Source organism: Nannobrachium achirus, assembly GCF_963921795.1.
Source record: "Nannobrachium achirus genome assembly, chromosome: 11".
Classification (NCBI taxonomy): Eukaryota; Metazoa; Chordata; class Actinopteri; order Myctophiformes; family Myctophidae; genus Nannobrachium; species Nannobrachium achirus.
The window spans coordinates 28633827-28653638 of record NC_137820.1 but is presented as its reverse complement, the minus strand read 5'-3'; the positions used below and the strand labels follow the sequence as shown (position 1 = coordinate 28653638).

At 42.5% G+C, this 19812-nt stretch overlaps 1 protein-coding gene across 1 annotated transcript in view; it reads right to left on the bottom strand.

The window, feature by feature from the left end:
• Positions 1–19446, bottom strand: part of LOC308294251 (immunoglobulin superfamily member 22-like) — a gene marked incomplete at both ends in the record, with an annotated part of 55093 nt that extends 35647 nt beyond the window's left edge. Inside the window, 10 exons of the mRNA XM_080736978.1 lie at positions 2706–2868; positions 4797–4909; positions 6951–7113; positions 7627–7740; positions 9688–9859; positions 10858–10894; positions 11685–11784; positions 16264–16400; positions 17946–18053; positions 19260–19446. Coding sequence (XP_080593104.1) covers positions 2706–2868; positions 4797–4909; positions 6951–7113; positions 7627–7740; positions 9688–9859; positions 10858–10894; positions 11685–11784; positions 16264–16400; positions 17946–18053; positions 19260–19446 — 1294 coding nt within the window. The remainder of the gene's footprint in view (positions 1–2705; positions 2869–4796; positions 4910–6950; positions 7114–7626; positions 7741–9687; positions 9860–10857; positions 10895–11684; positions 11785–16263; positions 16401–17945; positions 18054–19259) is intronic.
• Between the last annotated feature and the right edge of the window lie 366 nt (positions 19447–19812).

Here is a 19812-nt window from a genome sequence, read left to right as displayed (position 1 = left end):
ACAAAGACTTGTTGGTCTTGTCTGTGGTAAATTTTCTATTTTCCTTTTTACACACCATAGTGTTCTCATTTTGATGATCATACTGTATGACCAAGCCTCCAGGTTTTCTTCAGAATATCACACATATTTACTCTGGCACATTAGAAGTCCAACTAGTACTAGTGCTTCTCAAATGTTTTATTTGCAAGGACCCCCTTAACTCTGAGAGTGTACTAATGGAACCTTACGGGTCCATTTGGTTCCATTTGAACACTAAGAGTTACAGAACTGTTATGTACTGCAACGATAAATTTGAGCTGATCTACAAGCTCACAACGCGCTGCAGCGCGGCATCCCAGCTAGGGTGGCATTTCTTTCCTTGGCCTAGTGGGGATGTGCGTACAAAGTTTCACACCTATCGCACGCTGCGTCCATGATTTGCGGCATTTTGTTTTGTTTTTTCCTTCTTCTTTTACATGACTATTATAGACACAAATGTGTACCGATTGATGTGATGTTTGGACAAAATCTGTAGGAGTAATATAAAAACATTGTTTAACAAAAATTGGTCTCCTGGTGGCGCAATAACAGTTGGCCTCCATGGAGTGTGCCGTGCGCAGTTTCTCTGCATGGTATAACCAATAAATAGACAGCAAAAGATGCACAGAAAGTGATAAAGAGTAGGGAAAGTGTCTAATGATGAATATCCAAATTAAGCACGTTCCCAATTACTGAGACTGTGTTCGTGTAACCCCAGAGGAGTGCCTGGTGTCCTTGTGCAGATGAGATAATACACATGTTCCAGCTTGTACCGCCAAGCATCTTGTTAGACATACTGTATATAGCTGTAATAATGAACAGGGACATGCCGGGCCCCTGATTCAGCCTGGGAAAAAAAGAGTTGGAGAGGCCCTCATTGCGCGCTATGGAGAGAGATCTCTCTCTATAGCGCTGCTGCTACTCAAAGATTTGCCATTTCAGATCATGACAAGTGACAAGCCAGTGGACAATTACTGTACATGATTTATATTTCGTCGTCGTCGTCGGGTGGAAACCTTGTATGTCCAAAACCATTTGTTTTGTATTTATCATTTTAAAAATGATTTAAACTAGTGAAAACGGCTGATCTGCAAGCACACAACGCCTCGCACCACGAGGCGTTGTGTGCTTGTAGATCTGCTGTTTTCACTACTTTTGTGCAACAGCCTTGTATGATGAAGCAGAGCTTTGCTTTGCGAAAAAATGTATGCATTTGAAACTTGGAGATACAAGGTTTCTGCTCGACAGTAACGATTTACTTTGTTGGCTGCCCAGCCCCCAAAATGGAACGAAGGCAGACATTTTATTTAACATTAATGAACCGGCCGTTCGGGAGTTGTCCCGCTTTTCCCAATGGCCAGCACGTCCCTGATAATGAATGTGATTTCCAGCCTGTAACCATGGGCTGCTGAGCATCTCATTAGACAGAGCAGTAATACATGTGCCTGTTGTTGAGAGGAGGGATATGGTGGGATTACGTTGGAACCCTGCACTAGAAGAGAATGTTTAATTAGGCTAGAATTACATTCTAGCCTAATTAAACACTGTTCTGGCGCAGGGTTCTACAGTGTGCCGCCCATACAGTACAACCTTCAGGTGCAGTGGTGGGAAGTGAATTAGTACATTTACTCAAGCTTAACTCATTCTATCCCAGGATTTTAAATTCAACCCCCCTCCCCCCATGCCGGCCATTTTGTTTATTTATCGTACCTTTTCAAGTTGTCGCAACAAACTTGGTAAAAAAATAAACGTCATGAGACGTCATTGGCATAGTGCAATTTTGAGGTATATACTATTATTGAGCGGTGGTTACACCGTCTCCTATACGTGGCCGTGTGTGTATGCGTCCGTCCGTCCGTGTGTGTGTGTCTGTATGTAGCCTGCAGGCCTGCAGTACCTTTTATGACCACACATGTTAAGGGAGGGGCGCTGTTGTTCAGGCCAGGCCAGACCAGGCACACACACACACACACACGCACACACACACACACACAGGGGGGAAGGGGGGGGGTAAACCACCGCTCAGTTCACACGGGTGTGATTTTTTTTTTTATATTTTGAACTTTGATACTTACTATCTCAGAGGCAAATACTGTGAAATCTTATCCCCTTATTGAATGGCTTTAGTTACAATTTACTTGCTTAAGAATTGTATTAAGTTTCTTAAGCCTATAACTTCTGCAGAAGGCGATATTACGCTTTTAGCTTCATAAAATACCTTTTACTTGGCAGATTTATATTAATATTCTAAATCTTCAGCTTTTCAAAAAGGTTTGTAGAATTTTGAAAAGTTTGAATACTTGCTTTGGTGTAAGTATATTGTAAATTAATGCCTATAACTTTATACTAAGGACAAAATTTGACTATTGGCATTTTAGTTCTAATTTCTTTATGGTGGTATAGCTACCTTTACTTATGTAAAAATGCATGCATACTTCTTCCACCACTGTACATTTGGGAGATGAAGACGTTGTTTAGCAGTTATAAAATAAATCAGTCACTACTGTCAAGGGAAAAAACGCAGCGCCCGCTCGTCTCCAATTAAAGTCTGTGGGGAACGCTCGCTTCTGTGGCGATGTTACTTCCACTAGACCGGAGAAATGCAGCACCCTTCTGGGACAAAAACAAAACACAACATAAAAACCAAAAATGTTTTTCATGGTACAGCAGTGAAACCAAACACGTACTTTCTATGAAGAGTGGCACGGTGGCCGAGAGGTCTCCGATGCTGATGCTGTAGTCCCCCGTGTCGCTGGACTTGACGTCCTTGATCTTCAAGGTGTAGGTCAGGCCGTCCTCGGACAGGGACACGTCAAACTTCTCGTCTCTCTTCACCTCCTTTCCCTTTACCTGTTTGTTTCCAGTACAGGCAAACACAACCGGGGAACAGTCTTATATAAGGGACTTTGCTGTCATTCCTGCTTAGTTAACAGTGCTGTGTCTACCACTTAAGTGCTCCAGGAACTGTCCAAGAAGCGGTGAGTGCATGGGGCTTTTTCCTCCTTTTTTATATTAACCACTTGAACCCTAACGTCCATATTCTGAGAACTTTAGAGTAGACAAAAATAGCAGATCTACAAGCTCACAACGCCTCACGGGAGCTTGTAGATCGGCTATTTTCGGCAAAGAGGTTTGGTGTAGAGGGGAAAAAAGAGAACACTAAGTACAGAGTGAAAGGTCAAGTTTATTAAGTATTGACGGTTCAAGTGGTTAAATATCTGAAAACACAAATTGACATGAATGATTCATGTCAATCATCAGTGTATTTTGGATTTGTGATGAATCCAAAATACACTGATGATTGTGCTGTCAAACGATGAAACTATATGGAATCCGGGGGTCCCTGCTTCATCTCTCTCTCAGCTAAGGGGTCCTTGGCCTGAAAACGTTGAAGACCCCTGTCCTACAACGACCACGGCCAGGCAAGGAGGCCTACTGCAGTATCAAGGGCAACACCACCAGGTACATGAACAGCTTCCACCCCGGCTACGGTCAGACTGCTGAACAAGGTATGATCACCATCTGTCATCATGCTGGTATTAGATTTCATGGACCTACCTACTGTAACTGCAGATTATATCGTCGTCAGTTTACCTTATGTGGATTATGCGGTTCATGCACTGGCACTTTGCACCTTAATCGCAAGTGCAACCCACTGACCAGGAGGTCCCCAGTAAAATTATAGTTAAAGAGGTGGTGCCATAGTTTTGCACTTTTTCTGTTTTGTATGTGTCTATCTGTGGAGTTAAAGGAGTAGTTCACCCCCCAAATGACTTTTTTTTCCTATTGATTACTCACGCCATGGAGACTTGAGTAAAACAATATTTTGTTTTAGTCGCATTCCTAAGATAATGATTTCATTACAATAAATTATTGAAATGAATGGGGGTAAATTTACTATAATCAAAATGTTACCTTAGGAATGCGAAAAATACAAGAAAAATATTATTGAACTCAAGTCTCCATAGTGTGAGTAATCAATTAAAGACCCTCATTTTGGGGGTTTTCAAAGTGGGTGTCGGGGCACCCTGGGGTGCCGTGACAGCAATCCAGGGGTGCCGCGAGATAATTTGATAATATTTGGGCACTTGAAAAGATATTATTTAGTATCATTTTAAACTTGAAGTACAAAGTTATTTTCCTCGCAACATAATCACAACAATATCGTCACTGTTGGGCAGAAACCTTGTATCTCCAAGTTTCAAATGTTTTGCCCTGCTTCATCATATAAGACCGTCGCACAAAACTAGTGAAAACAGCCGATCTACAATGCGAGGCGTTGTGTGCTTGTAGATCTGCTGTTTTCACTAGTTTAGCATATTTTATAGATGATAAATACAAAACTAACGGTTTTGGACATACAAGGTTTCCACCCGACAACCACGACATGCTATAAATATGAGGTGCTGGGAGTGAACATTTTAATCTAGGGGTGCCTCGGATTAAAACTAATATTTATGGGGTGCCCTGAGACAAAAAAGTTTGGGAACCCCTGCTCTAACAGACCCCCAGGTCCATCCATCTTATCATAAGTGGTTATAATATGGAAATATGTCTTCCCTGTGTGTTTTTGGTTACAGGTACTTCAGTTTGGGGTTATCTTGACACGAAGAAGTTTGAGAAGCACTGAGGTAGAGGATGTGTATGTCTCATCTTTGTAAGCTATCAAGATGCACAGCTTGCGTGGTGGTACCCCAGAGAGACAGTCTACTCCTCTCTCTCTCTATATGAGTTCCGTTTGAATAAATCTTGGTATTTGCGAGACGTGCTCCACCAACCTTCCATATGAGCGGCGCATCTGTCTTCTTGGAGAGACGAACCTCAAACACGGCTGTCTGGCGCTCTGTCACTCTCATGGGCTTAAAGTCGGACAGGAACTTCAGAGGCTCGTCTGAGCGAGCCAAGGAGGCGTGTGTTTGTGAGAGACAGAGACAGAGAGAGAGAGAGAGAGAGAGAGGGGTGTTAGACCATGGGTCTTCAACAGGGCGTCCGGGACCCCTAGGGGGTCCTCAGAGTTACAACAAGGGGTCCTCCAAATCTTTGTGTGGTAGTAACTTTTCTTTCCTCCTGACACTATAGGACCACTCAGGGACCTGCAGAGAATGTTAGGGAGGAATTTCTAAAGGGGCCTTTTGGTGAAAATATAGAAAATCCCTCCCTCCTTTTTTATATTAAACACTTGAACCCTAGCATCCATATTCTGAGAACTTTAGCCAAAAATAGCAGATCTACAAGCTCACAACGCCTCGCGCTGCAAGGCGTTGTGCGCTTGTAGATCGGCAGGGGCCATGTACCAGGGGTCTTCAACAGGGAGTCCGGGACCCCTAGGGGGTCCTCAGAGTTACTACAGTTGGTCTTCCAAATCTTTGTGTGATAGAAGCTTTTTTTTCTCCTTGCACTTGAACCCTAGTGTCCATATTCTGAGAACTTTAGCAAAAAATAGCAGATCTACAAGCTCACAACGCCTCGCGCTGCGAGGCATTGTGAGCTTGTAGATCGTCTATTTTCAAAAAAGAGCTTTGGTGTAGAGGGGAAAAAGACCAGACCAAGTACAGAGTGAAAGGTCAAGTTTATTGATGGTTCAAGTGGTTAAATATCGAAAACACAAATTGACATGAATCCAAAATACACTGATGATTGTGCTGTCAAACAATGAAACTATATGGAATCTATGATAAGGTTGCTGCTTCATCTCTCTCTCTCAACTAAGGGGTCCTTGGCCTGAAAACGTTGAAGACCCCTGGGAGACAATGATGGAATAGCAAAGAAAAAGAGGTTGCTGATGATGAATGAGTCAGGGACACAATGGAGGGGCTGCTGAGAGGGTTGTAGGCATCACAAAATACCAAAAGTAGATTCACACGCTATTTTGTTCTCAGAGAGGTGCATTGTTTCCGGACGCTCTCTCTTTTCCCGGTGTTTTCCCCAAGGTGGACGTGGTTTTGAGGTTAGGTTTAGGCATAGTTTCTGTGAGGTCAGGTCAGGGTTAGGCTTAGTGGTTGTGAGGTTAGGGTTAGGGTTAAGGATAGGTTTAGGCAAAGTCTATGTGAAGATAGGTTTAAGGATATGCTAGGGTTAGGCACTGTGTTTGTGAAGTTAGAGTCATAGATAGGGTAAGGCATAGCGTTTGTGGAGTTAGGGTTATATACTGTAGGCATAACTCTAAATACAACCACCCCAATTGCATATGTTATATCGTATTAAACATACTCTACCATACAGATTAGGGCATTAACGACTTGTGATTTTTGCAAGTCGACTCGACTATCTCGACTCGACTTTATCGTTTGATGACGTCATCACATCACACACGACCCCCCCAATTATTTTGGGGGGCCCCCAGATGTGAGACATTGTTTTCTCACTCAACTGTAAACAAACCAACATAAGGTTTAAGTGTATAGAGAGTATCTTCGCATTTCTAAAGTGCCAATTTAAGGACTTTTTAATACCTCTAAAATTACAAATTAAACATTGTCAAATATATAGAGGCAGAAATTGTGAAAATAGCTGATCTACACGCTCACAACGCCTCGCGATGCAAGGCGTTGTGAGCATGTATCTGCTATTTTCACAGTAGAACCATGTTATACCAAATGTAATGTAGCACTGTAATATTGGATCATTCCGTCCTTGACAATAAGCAATCCTACTGTTTGAATGCTGTACAGATGCACACATGGAGCAAGAATAATGATAGAAAAAAATTCAACTTCGACTTTCGACTTTCTCTGGTGGGAATCGACTTATGAAATCGACTCAGTCTACTTGTCGAATTTTCGTTAATGCCCTAATACATTCATAAAAAGTGACATAGTGCCACTTTAAACGAATAGTCACGATTTTCCCAGCGAAAGAGACAGTGATGAATCTATTACTGTGTGAACAACGGGGGGGAAAGAGTGGTTGTGTGGGGGGAGCCGTGCACTTGCCTACAACGGTGAGTTTGGCTGCCAGACTCTTGTCGTGGACGTACAGGGTGTAGGTGCCCATGTCATCCAGACGCACGGCCGAGATGCACAGCATGTGCTTGGTTCCCATCTGCTTCACCTCGTACTTCCTCTGAGAATACTGGATCCTCAGCAGCTCCGTGCCCTGCATGACAAACAGTGGTGTAAAGTACAGTACTTAAGTACAATTCTGGGGTATAATTGTGCTTTACTTGAGTGTTTCCAATATCCAATACTTTTACTTCTACTCCACTACGTCTCAGGTCCAAATATTGTACTTTTACTTTATCACTATTTTATACCTAGGCTATTTGAAAATAGCCGATCGCTTTGTGAGCTTGTAGATCTGCTATTTAAAAATTTCTTTTACTTTTATTTTGGTACTTTAAGTACATTTTGCTGCCAACACATTCATACTTTTACTTGTGAGTACTTTTTCCACCACTGCACGGATGTTGAGGAGGGCATGCGGTTTTGATGTATGCAAATTCACACCGCATGGGGCACTGGCACAAACTCACACACACACACACACACACACACACACACACACACACACACACACACACACACACACACACACACACACACACACACACACACACACACACACACACACACACACACACAAACAAACACAGACTGTGTTTTTTTTTACCAGGAACCATTGCATCTTGACGTTGGGGTCCCTCAGTTCGAGGATGGTTTCAAAGACAACATAGCTGTCAGGCTTGGCAGTGATGTCTTCCAGGGGTTTGAGAACACGCACCATCTGGAATGAAATGTGGAAAAATATGAAATATGAAAGCCTGCCGTGCATCTGCCGAGACACTCTCGCCGTTGTTTTCAAAAGTTGTACTTTCAGCTTAGGTGACCTTGATTGTTGCTATTATGTTTCGTTACTGCGCTGTAACATCCTTTGTGTTAATTTAACCCGAGACCCAAATAGACCCATGCGTTTACGCTGATGATTTTGAAGCGTGTTGCTGCATAACATTATGTCCTTGACCTTGTTTGACCTTGAGGTATGTTGATGAGCACACTATGAAGATTTATTTACTTATTCTTCTGCACTGCATTTTACTCTCTTATTTTTCTATTCCATTATGACTTCTTTGGTTTTTATTGCATTCAAAAGTCCTTTTATATTGTGTTTTTAGAATAGGTGTTTCCTTGTCAGGAGGTAGGTAGGTGTCTTTGTCTTTCTTAACTCATTTGCTGCTATTTTAAACATAGGCTGAACTGTTGTCCATACCTTTTAACGTGGGCACGTGCACGCATAGTGCATGATCTGTGCGCGACTCATGTAGTAGACCGGTAGACTCGATGACAGCTTTCGAATAAAAAAAATCCATTGGAATAGACAAATCCGTTGCCAGGCTGTTACCCCTTCTGTATCCGCCAGTGTTACATAAGAAAACATTGGAAACAGCCAGCTGTGCGCTATGGTAACACATGGACACGTTCGCGCACATAGCAGACGATATGTGCGCGGATCATATGCCAGGCGGGCACAAGAATCAAACAGCTATCAAATGAAAAAAAAAAAAAAAACGCATTAAAAAAGACGATGATACGACCGAGCAGGATGCTTCCTTGTTTACATGGAAACTTATGGGCCCGGAGCTATGATTGACTCTCAGACCGGATATGGAAACCTAGATCCGGTCTAAACAGGAAATACGACCGGATACAGTTAGGAGGCGGGCCTAAGGTCTCCAAAGCGGCTATATACAGCGACCATACTTTTAATTGTTTCATAATGATTAAAGCGAATTAAATTTCCGGGATCTACGGGCATCGCAGAGTGGTACGTACCACTCTGCGATGCCACCGGAGATGGCCACCGGAGATTTGGGTTTCGACGGGGATCGCAGGAAATGAGTTGATTAAAAAAAAAATTAAATGTCCTTATAGCGTGTTTCTTTTGCTTAATGTTTTTATGTAAAGCTCATTGAATTGCCTTGTTAATTGAAATGTTCTATACCTTGCCTTGCCACTCGAACTCCAGCATTGATATTCTGGGAAGGAACATTAGCTAAGAATAGCTGTTCCTCAAGCGCACAAAGCATCGCAAAGTGATGCGTTGTCAGCTTTTGACAAAGAGATTTGGTGTAGACGGAAAAATACGTCCCAAGTACGGAGCGAACTCAAGTCCAGTTTACCAAGTCTAGAGGGTTTAAGTGGTATTCACGAAAAAAACACACACAAAAAGTTAGAATATGGAGATAAGAGGCTTCTGCCAGACAGCAACGATGTATATTTTACAGGCACGTGCATACTGCATTCTGCATACATCAAAGGGGGCTTGAGCCCCTGCGCTTTTACTCATCTGTAAAAAGTGCCCTCTCCAGACCATGAAAGCAGTTTTTACTATGGTGAAAGAAATGCAAATGCCCTCTTTCCATGCCATACCTGAATGCAGCATTCAAGAGAATTAATTGTCCAAACTCTCCTGAACTTGAATGCAGCATCTTATGTTGAAAGAATTGCCCTCTCCGTCTAGAAATCCATGCAGTTACGCTACATCTCCAGTATTGACTTGATTAGTTTAGTGTGGTACCAAGTACCGAAAATAGCCGACCTCCAAGCTCACAGCGCGACGCGTTGTGAGCTTGGAGGTCTGCTATTTTCGATATTTTCACCAAAAGGCCCTTTGAGAAACGTCAGCCCCTGCCTCTCTAACATTCTCTGCTCCTATAGTGTCAGTGCCCCCCACCTCCACCTCCTCTTTCTTCCTCATCCCCTTCAGCCTGCGCAGCAGTCCTCTGAAGTCGGTGAAGCCGTGCTCCTGGCAGATCCTCTCGTAGTCCTTCCTGTCCGCTCCCGACAGGATCTTCAGCATCTCCTCCTCCGTCGGAGGCTTCTTCTCCTCCCGCTTCACCACACTCCTGCACAGCACACCCACACACAGCCCTCAGAGTGTGTGTGTGTGTGTGTGTGTGTGTGTGTGTGTGTGTGTGTGTGTGTGTGTGTGTGTGTGTGTGTGTGTGTGTGTGTGTGTGTGTGTGTGTGTGTGTGTGTGTGTGTGTGTGTGTGTGTGTGTGTGTGCGTTACTGTACTTGTGAGGACCAAATATCCCCACAATGACAGTAGAATACTGTACCAGTAAGACGCCCTAAGGGCGAGAACTTAAGCGACCTCGCCCTTTTCGTGCTGAAACAACAGAGACTGACACAATATGTCCATGTATGGGCATTCCCAGATATGGGCTTAATATTGATGACATCGGGATCTCCATATGGGCATAAAAGGGACAAGGACAGAATTGCAAGTGTGGCTTGCCTGACGCAAGTCACACTTGCAAATGAATTCTGTCTTGGCCATATATGGAGCGTGACATGAGGCGTGACTGACTGACATGAGCTGCAGGTTTTCATATACTACTGAGAAAGACGTTGTGAGGACCTTTTTCCTGGTCCTCACAAGCGAACTGGTGGTTTGGTTTGGAAAAATCTTTTCATCAAAATCATATTTTTTTATCAGTTATTGTTAGTTGTTAAATACATTAGGATTAGACATTTAGAGGTTTAGGGTTAAAGTATAACATGATCATACATAGTTGTGTGCCAGTGTCGTCTGTGCCTCGAAAAAAACGCAGATGCACAAGCTTGTAGATCTGTTATTTCTCGTTTTACAGTTAAGAATGGCATCAATAAGATCGGTGTCCTAATATATTTATGTCCTCACAAGTTTATACGTTCTGCATAGTTACATCATGCAGTAAGTATATTTTTGATGCCAATCTGTACTTTTACTCAAGTAAAATAAGCTTTTGCTTGCAACAAAATGTTTGTACATTTTGTAAAAATAAATCGGAGTATTTCTTCCACCACTGTAGAAGAAGGAAAGGATCTGCTCGCCAACTGATGTCTTGTTGTGTTCTTACCGTTTATGCAGCATCTTTTTGAGTTGCATCGCTGGATCTAGAAACAGACAGACAAGAACCAATCAGGTACCAGAGTTCATTTCCTCAACTAAAGCTATATGGCAATCTTTTCCCCCACTGTCATCAAATTGAAACAAATGATGTGCTTAAACTGCTGTGGTTCTTAAACCTTTCAATTTCAAGGATCCTCCACATAACTCTGAGTGTGGACCCTTATGGGTCCATGTGGTTATTTTGTAGCCTACTCTCTCAGAGTTATTTGGAACCCCTCTCCAATCAGGAACCCTGAGTGATCCCGCACCCCCACTTTGAGAACCGCTGAATTAATGTATATCATCGCTGTCGGGCAGAAACCTTATCTCCACATTAGGTAGGGTAAGTGATTTCATTATATGTTCTGATGGTACTATAGTTACTATAGAGTGTTTGGTCCATATTTGGACTTCAGCCTGTGAGGAGAAAAAGGCAGTTTCAGTTTTGGTGGAGTTGCTCCACTAAAACTGTTGGGTGACAAGTTTTCCTCCAATCAGGATAGAGTGGGGCCTTCCTCCAATCATGGTCGAGTGGGGGCGGGCCTTATGCGCACCAAGGCCTGCTCCCGCTTGATCATGATTGGAGGAAACTTAAGTGAAATCACTTACCCAACCTTTAAGCATCAGCAAGCTCAAAGTGCGTTGCTTCATTCCGCATTTTGAGCTTGTTGCTTGCTATTTTTTCATTTTAATCCTGAAAAGTAACAGTTTTGGACATGTGAGGTTTCCACCCGACAGAGACGATATTGTCCTTCAAAAAGAACACATGGTCACGTCAAACGGGTCCAGGCTTACTCTCGGTGACAGTCAGAGATACGGAGCAGACGGCCTCTCCGTGGCTGTTGGCGGCGACGCACCTGTAGACATCAGCCTCTTCCAGGGTCAGGCTTTTGATCTGAGGCAGGGGGGGACAAATGCAATCACACCCTGTCAGCAAGCAACTCCAAATGTCTCTGGAGTTAATGAATTCAGTGCTGGTCATGCAACATCTGCAGTTATGACAGGAGACAGACAGAGCAGATTAATCGCCCGCTGAGTACGCTGGGAGGGAGACTAATCGCTGATTTGGGTATTTCTAACGCATGGGGTTTTCAACGTTTTTTTAAGGCCCAGGACCCCCACAGCTGAGAGAGAGATAATGCAGGGACCCCCCCACTTCATATCGTCACTGTCGGGCAGAAACCTCGTATCCAAGTTTCACATTTGTTAATTTTTTCGCAAAGTAAAGCACTGCTTCATCACACAAGGCACTACTTTTCGCACAAAAGTATAGTGAAAACAGCTGATCTACAAGCACACAACGCCTCGCACCGCGAGGCGTTGTGTGCTTGCAGATCGGCTGTTTTCACTAGTTTAAATCATTTTAAAAATGATAAATACAAAATAAACAGCTTTGGACATACACGTTTTCCACCCGACAACGACGATATTGAATATTATGTTGCACATTAAATCTTTGCATATATTTCATAGATGGCTTCATAGACTTGTTTGACAGCATTGTCATCAGTGGTTCATGTTAGTCTAGTGTTGTTTTCAGTCATTTTACCGCAGGGGTCTTCAACAGGGGGTCCGGGACCCCTAGGGGGTCCCCAGAGTTACTACAGGGTGTCCGCTGATCTTTGCGTGATCATATTTGATCACTTGAACCCTAGCATCCCTATTAGCATCCCTATTCTTAGTGGAACATTAGCCAAAAAATAGCAGATCTACAAGCTCACAACGCCTCGCGCTGTGAGGCGTTGTGAGCTTGTAGATCGGCTATTCTTTTGCACAGAGGTTTGGTGTACAGGGAAGAGAAGAGCAGACTAGTAGTAGTAGGCTTGACAGTTCAAGTGGTTAAATATATGAAAATACACATTAATCCAACCTACACAGATGATAGTACTGTCAAGTCTAAACTGTATAAGAAATAATCCATGTACATTTTTAATCTGCAACACAATTTTATTACGATATGTAGTGGGGGGGTCCCTGCTTCATCTCTCTCAGAGCCTGAAAACGTTGAACACCCCTGCGTTAGTGCTAAGTGAACTTGACATTACTTATCTTAGCCTGTCTTCGCTCAAACAAAGGGTTAAATACATTTGTTCTCCTACTATGCCGCAAAAATGTGGAATGCCATACCTACGGCCTTAAAGGAATGTAAATCCATATTCTCCTTTAAAAGCGCTCTGAAGAACACTTATACTGTACAGACTGTAACTCGAAACACGGCCCCTGTAAAAAGTCAAAGAGCCCCCCCCCTGACCTGTTGTGATTACTGCACATATTTGTTTAATTTCTGATTTCTGACTGTTATATATAATGTTTTGCATTGTAGGCTATTGTTGTGTATTTGTAATTTAATGTCTAAATTACATTAATACAAAGGACCCCAATGTAAACAAGCCAGTGCTTTCTTGGGTTCAAATCCTATTAGTAGGCCTTGTATTCTGAACTGTACTGTCATGTGCTTTTCCTATGCGAACTGCTAAAGTGCCATATTCAATCAATCAAAACACCAAACCTCTTTGCCGAATATAGCTGCTGCGAGGCGTTGTGAGCTTGTAGATCATCAATTTTGGCTAAGATTCTCCTCTAAATAGGAATTCTAGGGTTGAAGCGGTTCAAATACTCTATACTTTGGCCTACATGACATTACACTCCTCTGGTCAAAAAGACTCTCCTGCAGTGCTCGAATCAAAACAGCAGGAGGCGCTGCTACGTCAGGAATCATGCTCTTGTAAGCCTTCATCCCATGCATCTTAAAAAAGTCATCCCTCAACCATGAAACAGATGGCAATGGTAGATAGATGCATGTCAGCATCCGCAAGTTCATTGCTTTATAATAGCCATTTAAGCTTCACTTAAGCTCCCCGGCTGGTAAGGAGACGGCATATAAATCCACTCCAGAGTGGTTATGTAGATAAAAGGATCAGAGTTTTTTTTTATTATGTTTTTTTATGTACTTTTTCCACATGATGCATGGGGCATGCTCTATGAGGTGACTGTACTAGGATGGCAGAACGCAGAAGGGGTTTATTATTGGCAGGCTGTTCAAGAGTGTTGGGTTTCGTTCTACTTTCTCTCCCATCTCATGTCTTAAATCAGTAGATCACAACAGTGCTGGAAGACATTATACTCTTTCTTTTCTTATAAATCTTTGGTCCCCAGAAAAACATAACCTCAATAATCGTTTTAACCAATTTATCCATTTATGTTGGCGATTCAAAAGTGGCAAATCTACAAGCTTTGTGCCACGCTTATAGATCTGCTAATTTAGAAATGTTTTGAAAAATATAGAAATTCTTTTACATAAATCTTCTGTTCTATTATAGGGTCCCTACCAAAACCTTTTCAGACAAATACAGTACAATTTGGGGTCCATTTCAGAACCACTGGCCTAAATAAAAGTAGAAAAACCACCATGTAGAAATTCCCTGTTAAAGTAAAGTTCTATTACAAATCTTTTAAAGGTTGGAATTTGGAAGTATTGGCACCAAAACATACCACCACATAGGCCACCAAATGTAAAAGTGCTCATGCAGAATTGTCCTATTTAACAATAACTTTTGGATTGTAATTACTTAGCAAATGCATTAATGTGTTCATCACTTCAATGTTGCTGCTGGTAAAGGTGGTGTCTTAATTTATTTTAACTTTATGTACATCTATAATACATCCAAATGTATCAGTTAATGTTAATGCCTGTTTGTATTAAACTTGCCTTTTCTGGGGGGAACCTTTGACAAAACACCAGATCTACTCGTAAACTAAAGCTGAGAAATAATTATATTCTAGTATTTGCCTCTTAGATGCTCAAGATAGTGCAGTACTTGAGTAAATTGCTTATTAGATTTAGGCTATCTGGCAGAAAAGCCAGTATGTACAGTATACTGTATGTACTTACTATCTACCAGGGACGTGCTGGGCCCCTGATTCAGCCCGGGGAAAAGAGTTGTAGAGGCCCTCATTTCTTTCTTTTTTTATATATATATTTCGTCGTTGTCGGGTGGAAACCTTATACGTCCAAAACCGTTTCTTTTGTATTTATCATTTTAAAAATGATTTAAACTAGTGAAAACAGCCGATCTACAAGCACACAACGCCTCACACCGCGAGGCGTTGTGTGCTTGTAGATCTGTTGTTTTCACTACTTTTGTGCGACGGCCTTGTATGATGAAGCAGGGCTTTGCGAAAAAATGCAGGGCTTTGCGAAAAAATGTATAAATTTGAAACTTGGAGATACAAGGTTTCTGCCCGACAGTGACGACTTTGTTGGCCGCACAGCCCATTTTATTTTACTTTTTTTCCTAATGGCCGGCCTGGACTGGCAGGGAATGAACCGGCCGTTCGGGAGTTGTCCTGCTTTTCCCAATGGCCAGCACGTCCCTGCTATCTACAGTATACTAGAGAAGCAGAATGTGCACGCCGCCGCCATTCTGACATATCTCTGAATTCACGCCTACATAAAGTACTATTACATGTCGTTACTGTCAGGCAGAAACCTCTTATCTCCATATTTTAACCTTTTTTAACATTTTTGGGTAAAACTCCCTATTTGATCATGCTACAGCATCACAAAAGCATAAAAAGTAGCAGATCTACAAGCTCAGAATTTGAATCCTGAAAAGTAACACTTTTGGACATATATGAGGTTTCCACCCGACAGACTGCGTAGGCTATGCGAGGCACACATTCTGGAAGGCAGAAAAATAGCTAAGACCCCACATATGCTCACCAATCATTGCACAGTGCACACACGCATGTTAAAAATAAGACTCTGCTGTGTGGAAACACTGTGGAGTTGTGATTTAAAACCGCATGCCATGCAAAAGTAAGTGGGGCATAGTTACTACCACAATCAATCTTATGACCAAGTGGGGTAGAACCGTAGAACGCACCTTTTAGTGAATTCACTTGCTTAGTGTTGTGTACAGCATTGGTTCTTAAAGTGGGATCCTTGGGGGGGTCCAGGGGGTTCCCCAGCTAAATTAGTTAATATACAGTAGCGTCACAATCGCTTTAACCACTTGAACCATATTTTTTACTTTGGTCATTGAAAAATTGCAGATATTTAATAGTTGCCTACAGGGGCGTCAATTGGGTATGGCAGGGGTATGCAGCTGCCATACCCTGGGTCCAGGGGAGAAAATAAAAGTTATTTTTAAATATAAATCCATGAATGTCTCTTTGTCTATCTGTTGGTTATTATGTTGTTATATTACAGTAAAAAAAACTAAAAATGCTAAATTTATATTGCATTTTCTCCACACCACACTTGTATTCTCCCCATCTTGACAAAATGGTATATTCCCAGGTTCCGCAGGACATTTTTATATTGTCCCATCTCTAGTGCTGTGTACTGTATGTGTAGTTTTACAGGCCAAACCTTGAGTATATGGTGTTTGTTGATGCTGTCGTAGAAAGTGTTGGTCCCGTCAGACAGTGGCTGTCCACTGGCTCTCTCCCAGATCACTGTGGGCTCAGGCTTTCCTGTCACCTTGACCTTGAACACTGCCTTTTCATCTAAAAACAAAACAACACAAATTAATTTTGGGGGTCCTTGACATGAACGTGTGAAACGGTTTGAGAACCACTGCTCTAAAACGACATTAATCCATTCCCTGTAGCTGCTTATTTTTGGCTTGTTTTCGGTTGCTTGTTTTCATGGTCACTTTTAGAAACAATATCTGTGTGACTGTGAACGTAACCTCTCATTCCAATAAGTAAACGTCACTTCAAACACTTAAAGCCTCTATCAGAGTCCAAGGTGAAGATCTATTCACCGCAAAATGTAGGTGTAAAGCTATCCACCTAAAGTGAGAAAACAAGTGGAGGCCATCATAGTCAGTCACGGTGAAGTCCTATCAATGTGACTGACTGGTCTAGATCGACCAATCAGTGAACGGGGTGATGACGGATCGATCTGTCTGAAAGTAAAAACAGAGATGTGTCGGGGTTCGCGGTGGATAGCTCTTCACCACGAGTAATGACATAATGTTGTACTTTTATGACTTAAAAAGACTACACCGCGGTGGATAGCTTATCACCGCTGTGCCTACTATGATAGGGGCTTAAGGGGTATCATAGACATAGTACCGTCTGCGGTGATAAGCTATCACCGTGGTGTAGTCTTTTATAGTCCGAAAACTACAACATTATGTCATTAGACACGGTGAAGAGGCGTCACCACGGACAGACATCTCTCCTCTGTTTTTATTTTCAGACATCTCCCCATCACCCCGTTCACTGATTGGTAGATCTTGACCAATCAGTGTTCTCCCTGGTTTCAGAGGCACAGAGGTGGGTGATAGGACTTCTCCGTGAGTCCGTGACTATGATGGCCATCACAATTTTAGGTGATAGCTTAGCTTATCACCTCAAATTTGAGGTGATAGCTCTTCACCTTGGACTCTGATAAAGCCTTTAATATGCTATAGGCTACATACGTTTGAAAATTTGAATACGTAATAGACATAGGCTACTTTGGAAATGTAACACATGTAAGTAGCCTATTGACAGTACTAAAAATGTTATGTATTTCATGACCTAACTTAGTGGTCATTACTTATCAATTGTAAGTTTGCTAATGAGATTGTGTTGAACCTTAGAGACCAGCGATTATCAGGACCAGAGGTTTTCAACGCTGAAGAGGTGAGTTTAAGATTCTTTCTTTCTTCTAACGAATGCTCGTAGCTAATCTGCAAAATAGCCGAATGTATAATTTGTAACACGCTGCGAGTTTGGCCCCTTGATCTATTAAATCACAGTCAAAAACAGGGCGCAAATGAATAAGGCTTCCAGAGCAGCCCGCAGTGTTTGTTCAAAGCAAAAGCTACACAGAACATCTCTCTCTTTTCCCCTTGCCCAGGGGTCAGCACGAGCACAAAGAAAAGTTCCGAGCACTGCTATACTTTGTGCTTTCATGACTGTGTCTCGGGAGCAGCTTGGGCCTGTTTATAATGTAAGAGGATGAGAGATGCCGGGGTTATGCAGATGGTGCTGCTTTGCAATTTCACGGTGTTTCGAGATGAAAGGAGGGTGGAAAAAAAGAGCGAGCCGCTAACTCACCCTCCTGGGCAGTGACAGGGCGTGGTTTCTCCTCAAAATCTGGGACAGACTCCCCCTCTGGGATGCGGGAAGATGTTTGCACCTGGCTGTACGTCTCGGTGGCGCTGGCTGGAAATTGTCAACCAAATTCACCAACACAGAGATTAAGCACAACAACACACTAGCATAACATAGCCATTTAGATAATGCTGTGACAAATAATTAGTTGTCATAAGTTACCAGGTGGTTAAAAGGGTGGTTTGTATGCAAAACGTTTGCATACCAATTATCTCCATCGTAAAACGATACGATACAAAACAGTGCGATATTTTGCTTTTGCATATCGATTTAGTAGATTATTATATATATTATATATTATTATAAATCAAAATCGATTTTTCGATTCAGTTACTATATCGTTACTATATTAGTTACCATATCGTTACACCCCTAGTGGTTTGGATGGTGGTTTACGCTTGGTCAACGAGTCAAACATTATCGCGACGTGTGCCACCTGTTTTTAGCGTTGCGCTGATGAACAGTGTTACAATTGCAATAAATTAGCTAAAATAAATCAAAACAAGTTCACAATACCATTCAATGAGCCATGATACCATTTACTTTAGCTATTATTGCTAGTTTCAGCTAAAGGACTACTTCACCCTCTTTCCTATGTTCAGCCCACTAGTACTAGTGGTTCTCAAATGTTTTATTTGCAAGCCAAGGACGGAGGACCTCCATAACACTGAGTGTGTACAAATCCATTTGGTTCCATGTGTACAATCTCAGTGTTACAAACCTGTTGTGGTCATTCAGGGCTAGCTCTGTGTTTCTGGTAATATTATTGTCATCTCATTGTTATGTCCGTGGCAAAAATTAAATTATCAGATGGTACTTTTTGGTCTACTCACTCCGTCTCTCAGAGGAGACAAATGCATTTGGGTCCCCATCCGGAATCAATGAGGGTAAATTGACTAAAATCTATTTTTTGTCATAGCAATGTGACAAATACAAAAAAATATTATTGAACTCAAGTCCATGGCGAGAGTAATCAATAGAAAAAAAGTCATTTTGGGGGTGAACTACTCCTTTAACTCTGACTGTGTACAAATGGAACCAATGGAACCAAATGAACCCGTTAGGGTTAGGGTTCCATTTGTACACTGTCAGAGTTACAAACTTCTATGGGTCAATTTTGACCCCCCTAAAGGACACAGGAGTCCCTGGAATCCACTTTGAGAACCACTGGTTTAAATGAGTGGTTAACGCCGTTTCTTGTGACCAGTGTAACGGGAGAAATGTGTTGTCCTTGTCTCTGGAGGTGTGATCCCATACCCTCGGCGGTCCTGGAGGAGCTCTGGTAGACCTTCCTCCGCAGCCTGCCAGGGGAGGTGGAGCTCATGGAGAGAGAGGAGGAGGAGGAGGAGGAGGAGGAGAAGGATGACATCTCGGACACCTGCCTCGTCTCCCCTACCTGCTGCTCCATCACGCCCTCGCTGGCCTGGCACAGCTCTGCTGCCATGGCGGGACAAAGTCACCTTGGAGCTACTTAGAGAGAGAGAGAGGGAGAGAGAGGGAGAGAGAGAGAGAATATCTTTGCAGTCAGTCAGAAACCTTGTATCTCCAACTTAATTCGTCATAAAAGAGACATGAAAATAGCTGATCTACAAGCTCACAACACGTTTTGCTATTGTTCAAACAATTTTGAAAGTGAATTTGTCTGTGCCTTTTTATAAATAATAAACCAATGAAAAATCTTAAAGAGCTTCTGTGGCCAAATACTGTCTGCATAGGGCGCTGATGGCCTAGTTATGGTGCATACCACACACATAGGCTCTGATGCACCCCGACAGTGGGTCGTAGGTTTCTGCCTCCACTACTGGGGGCA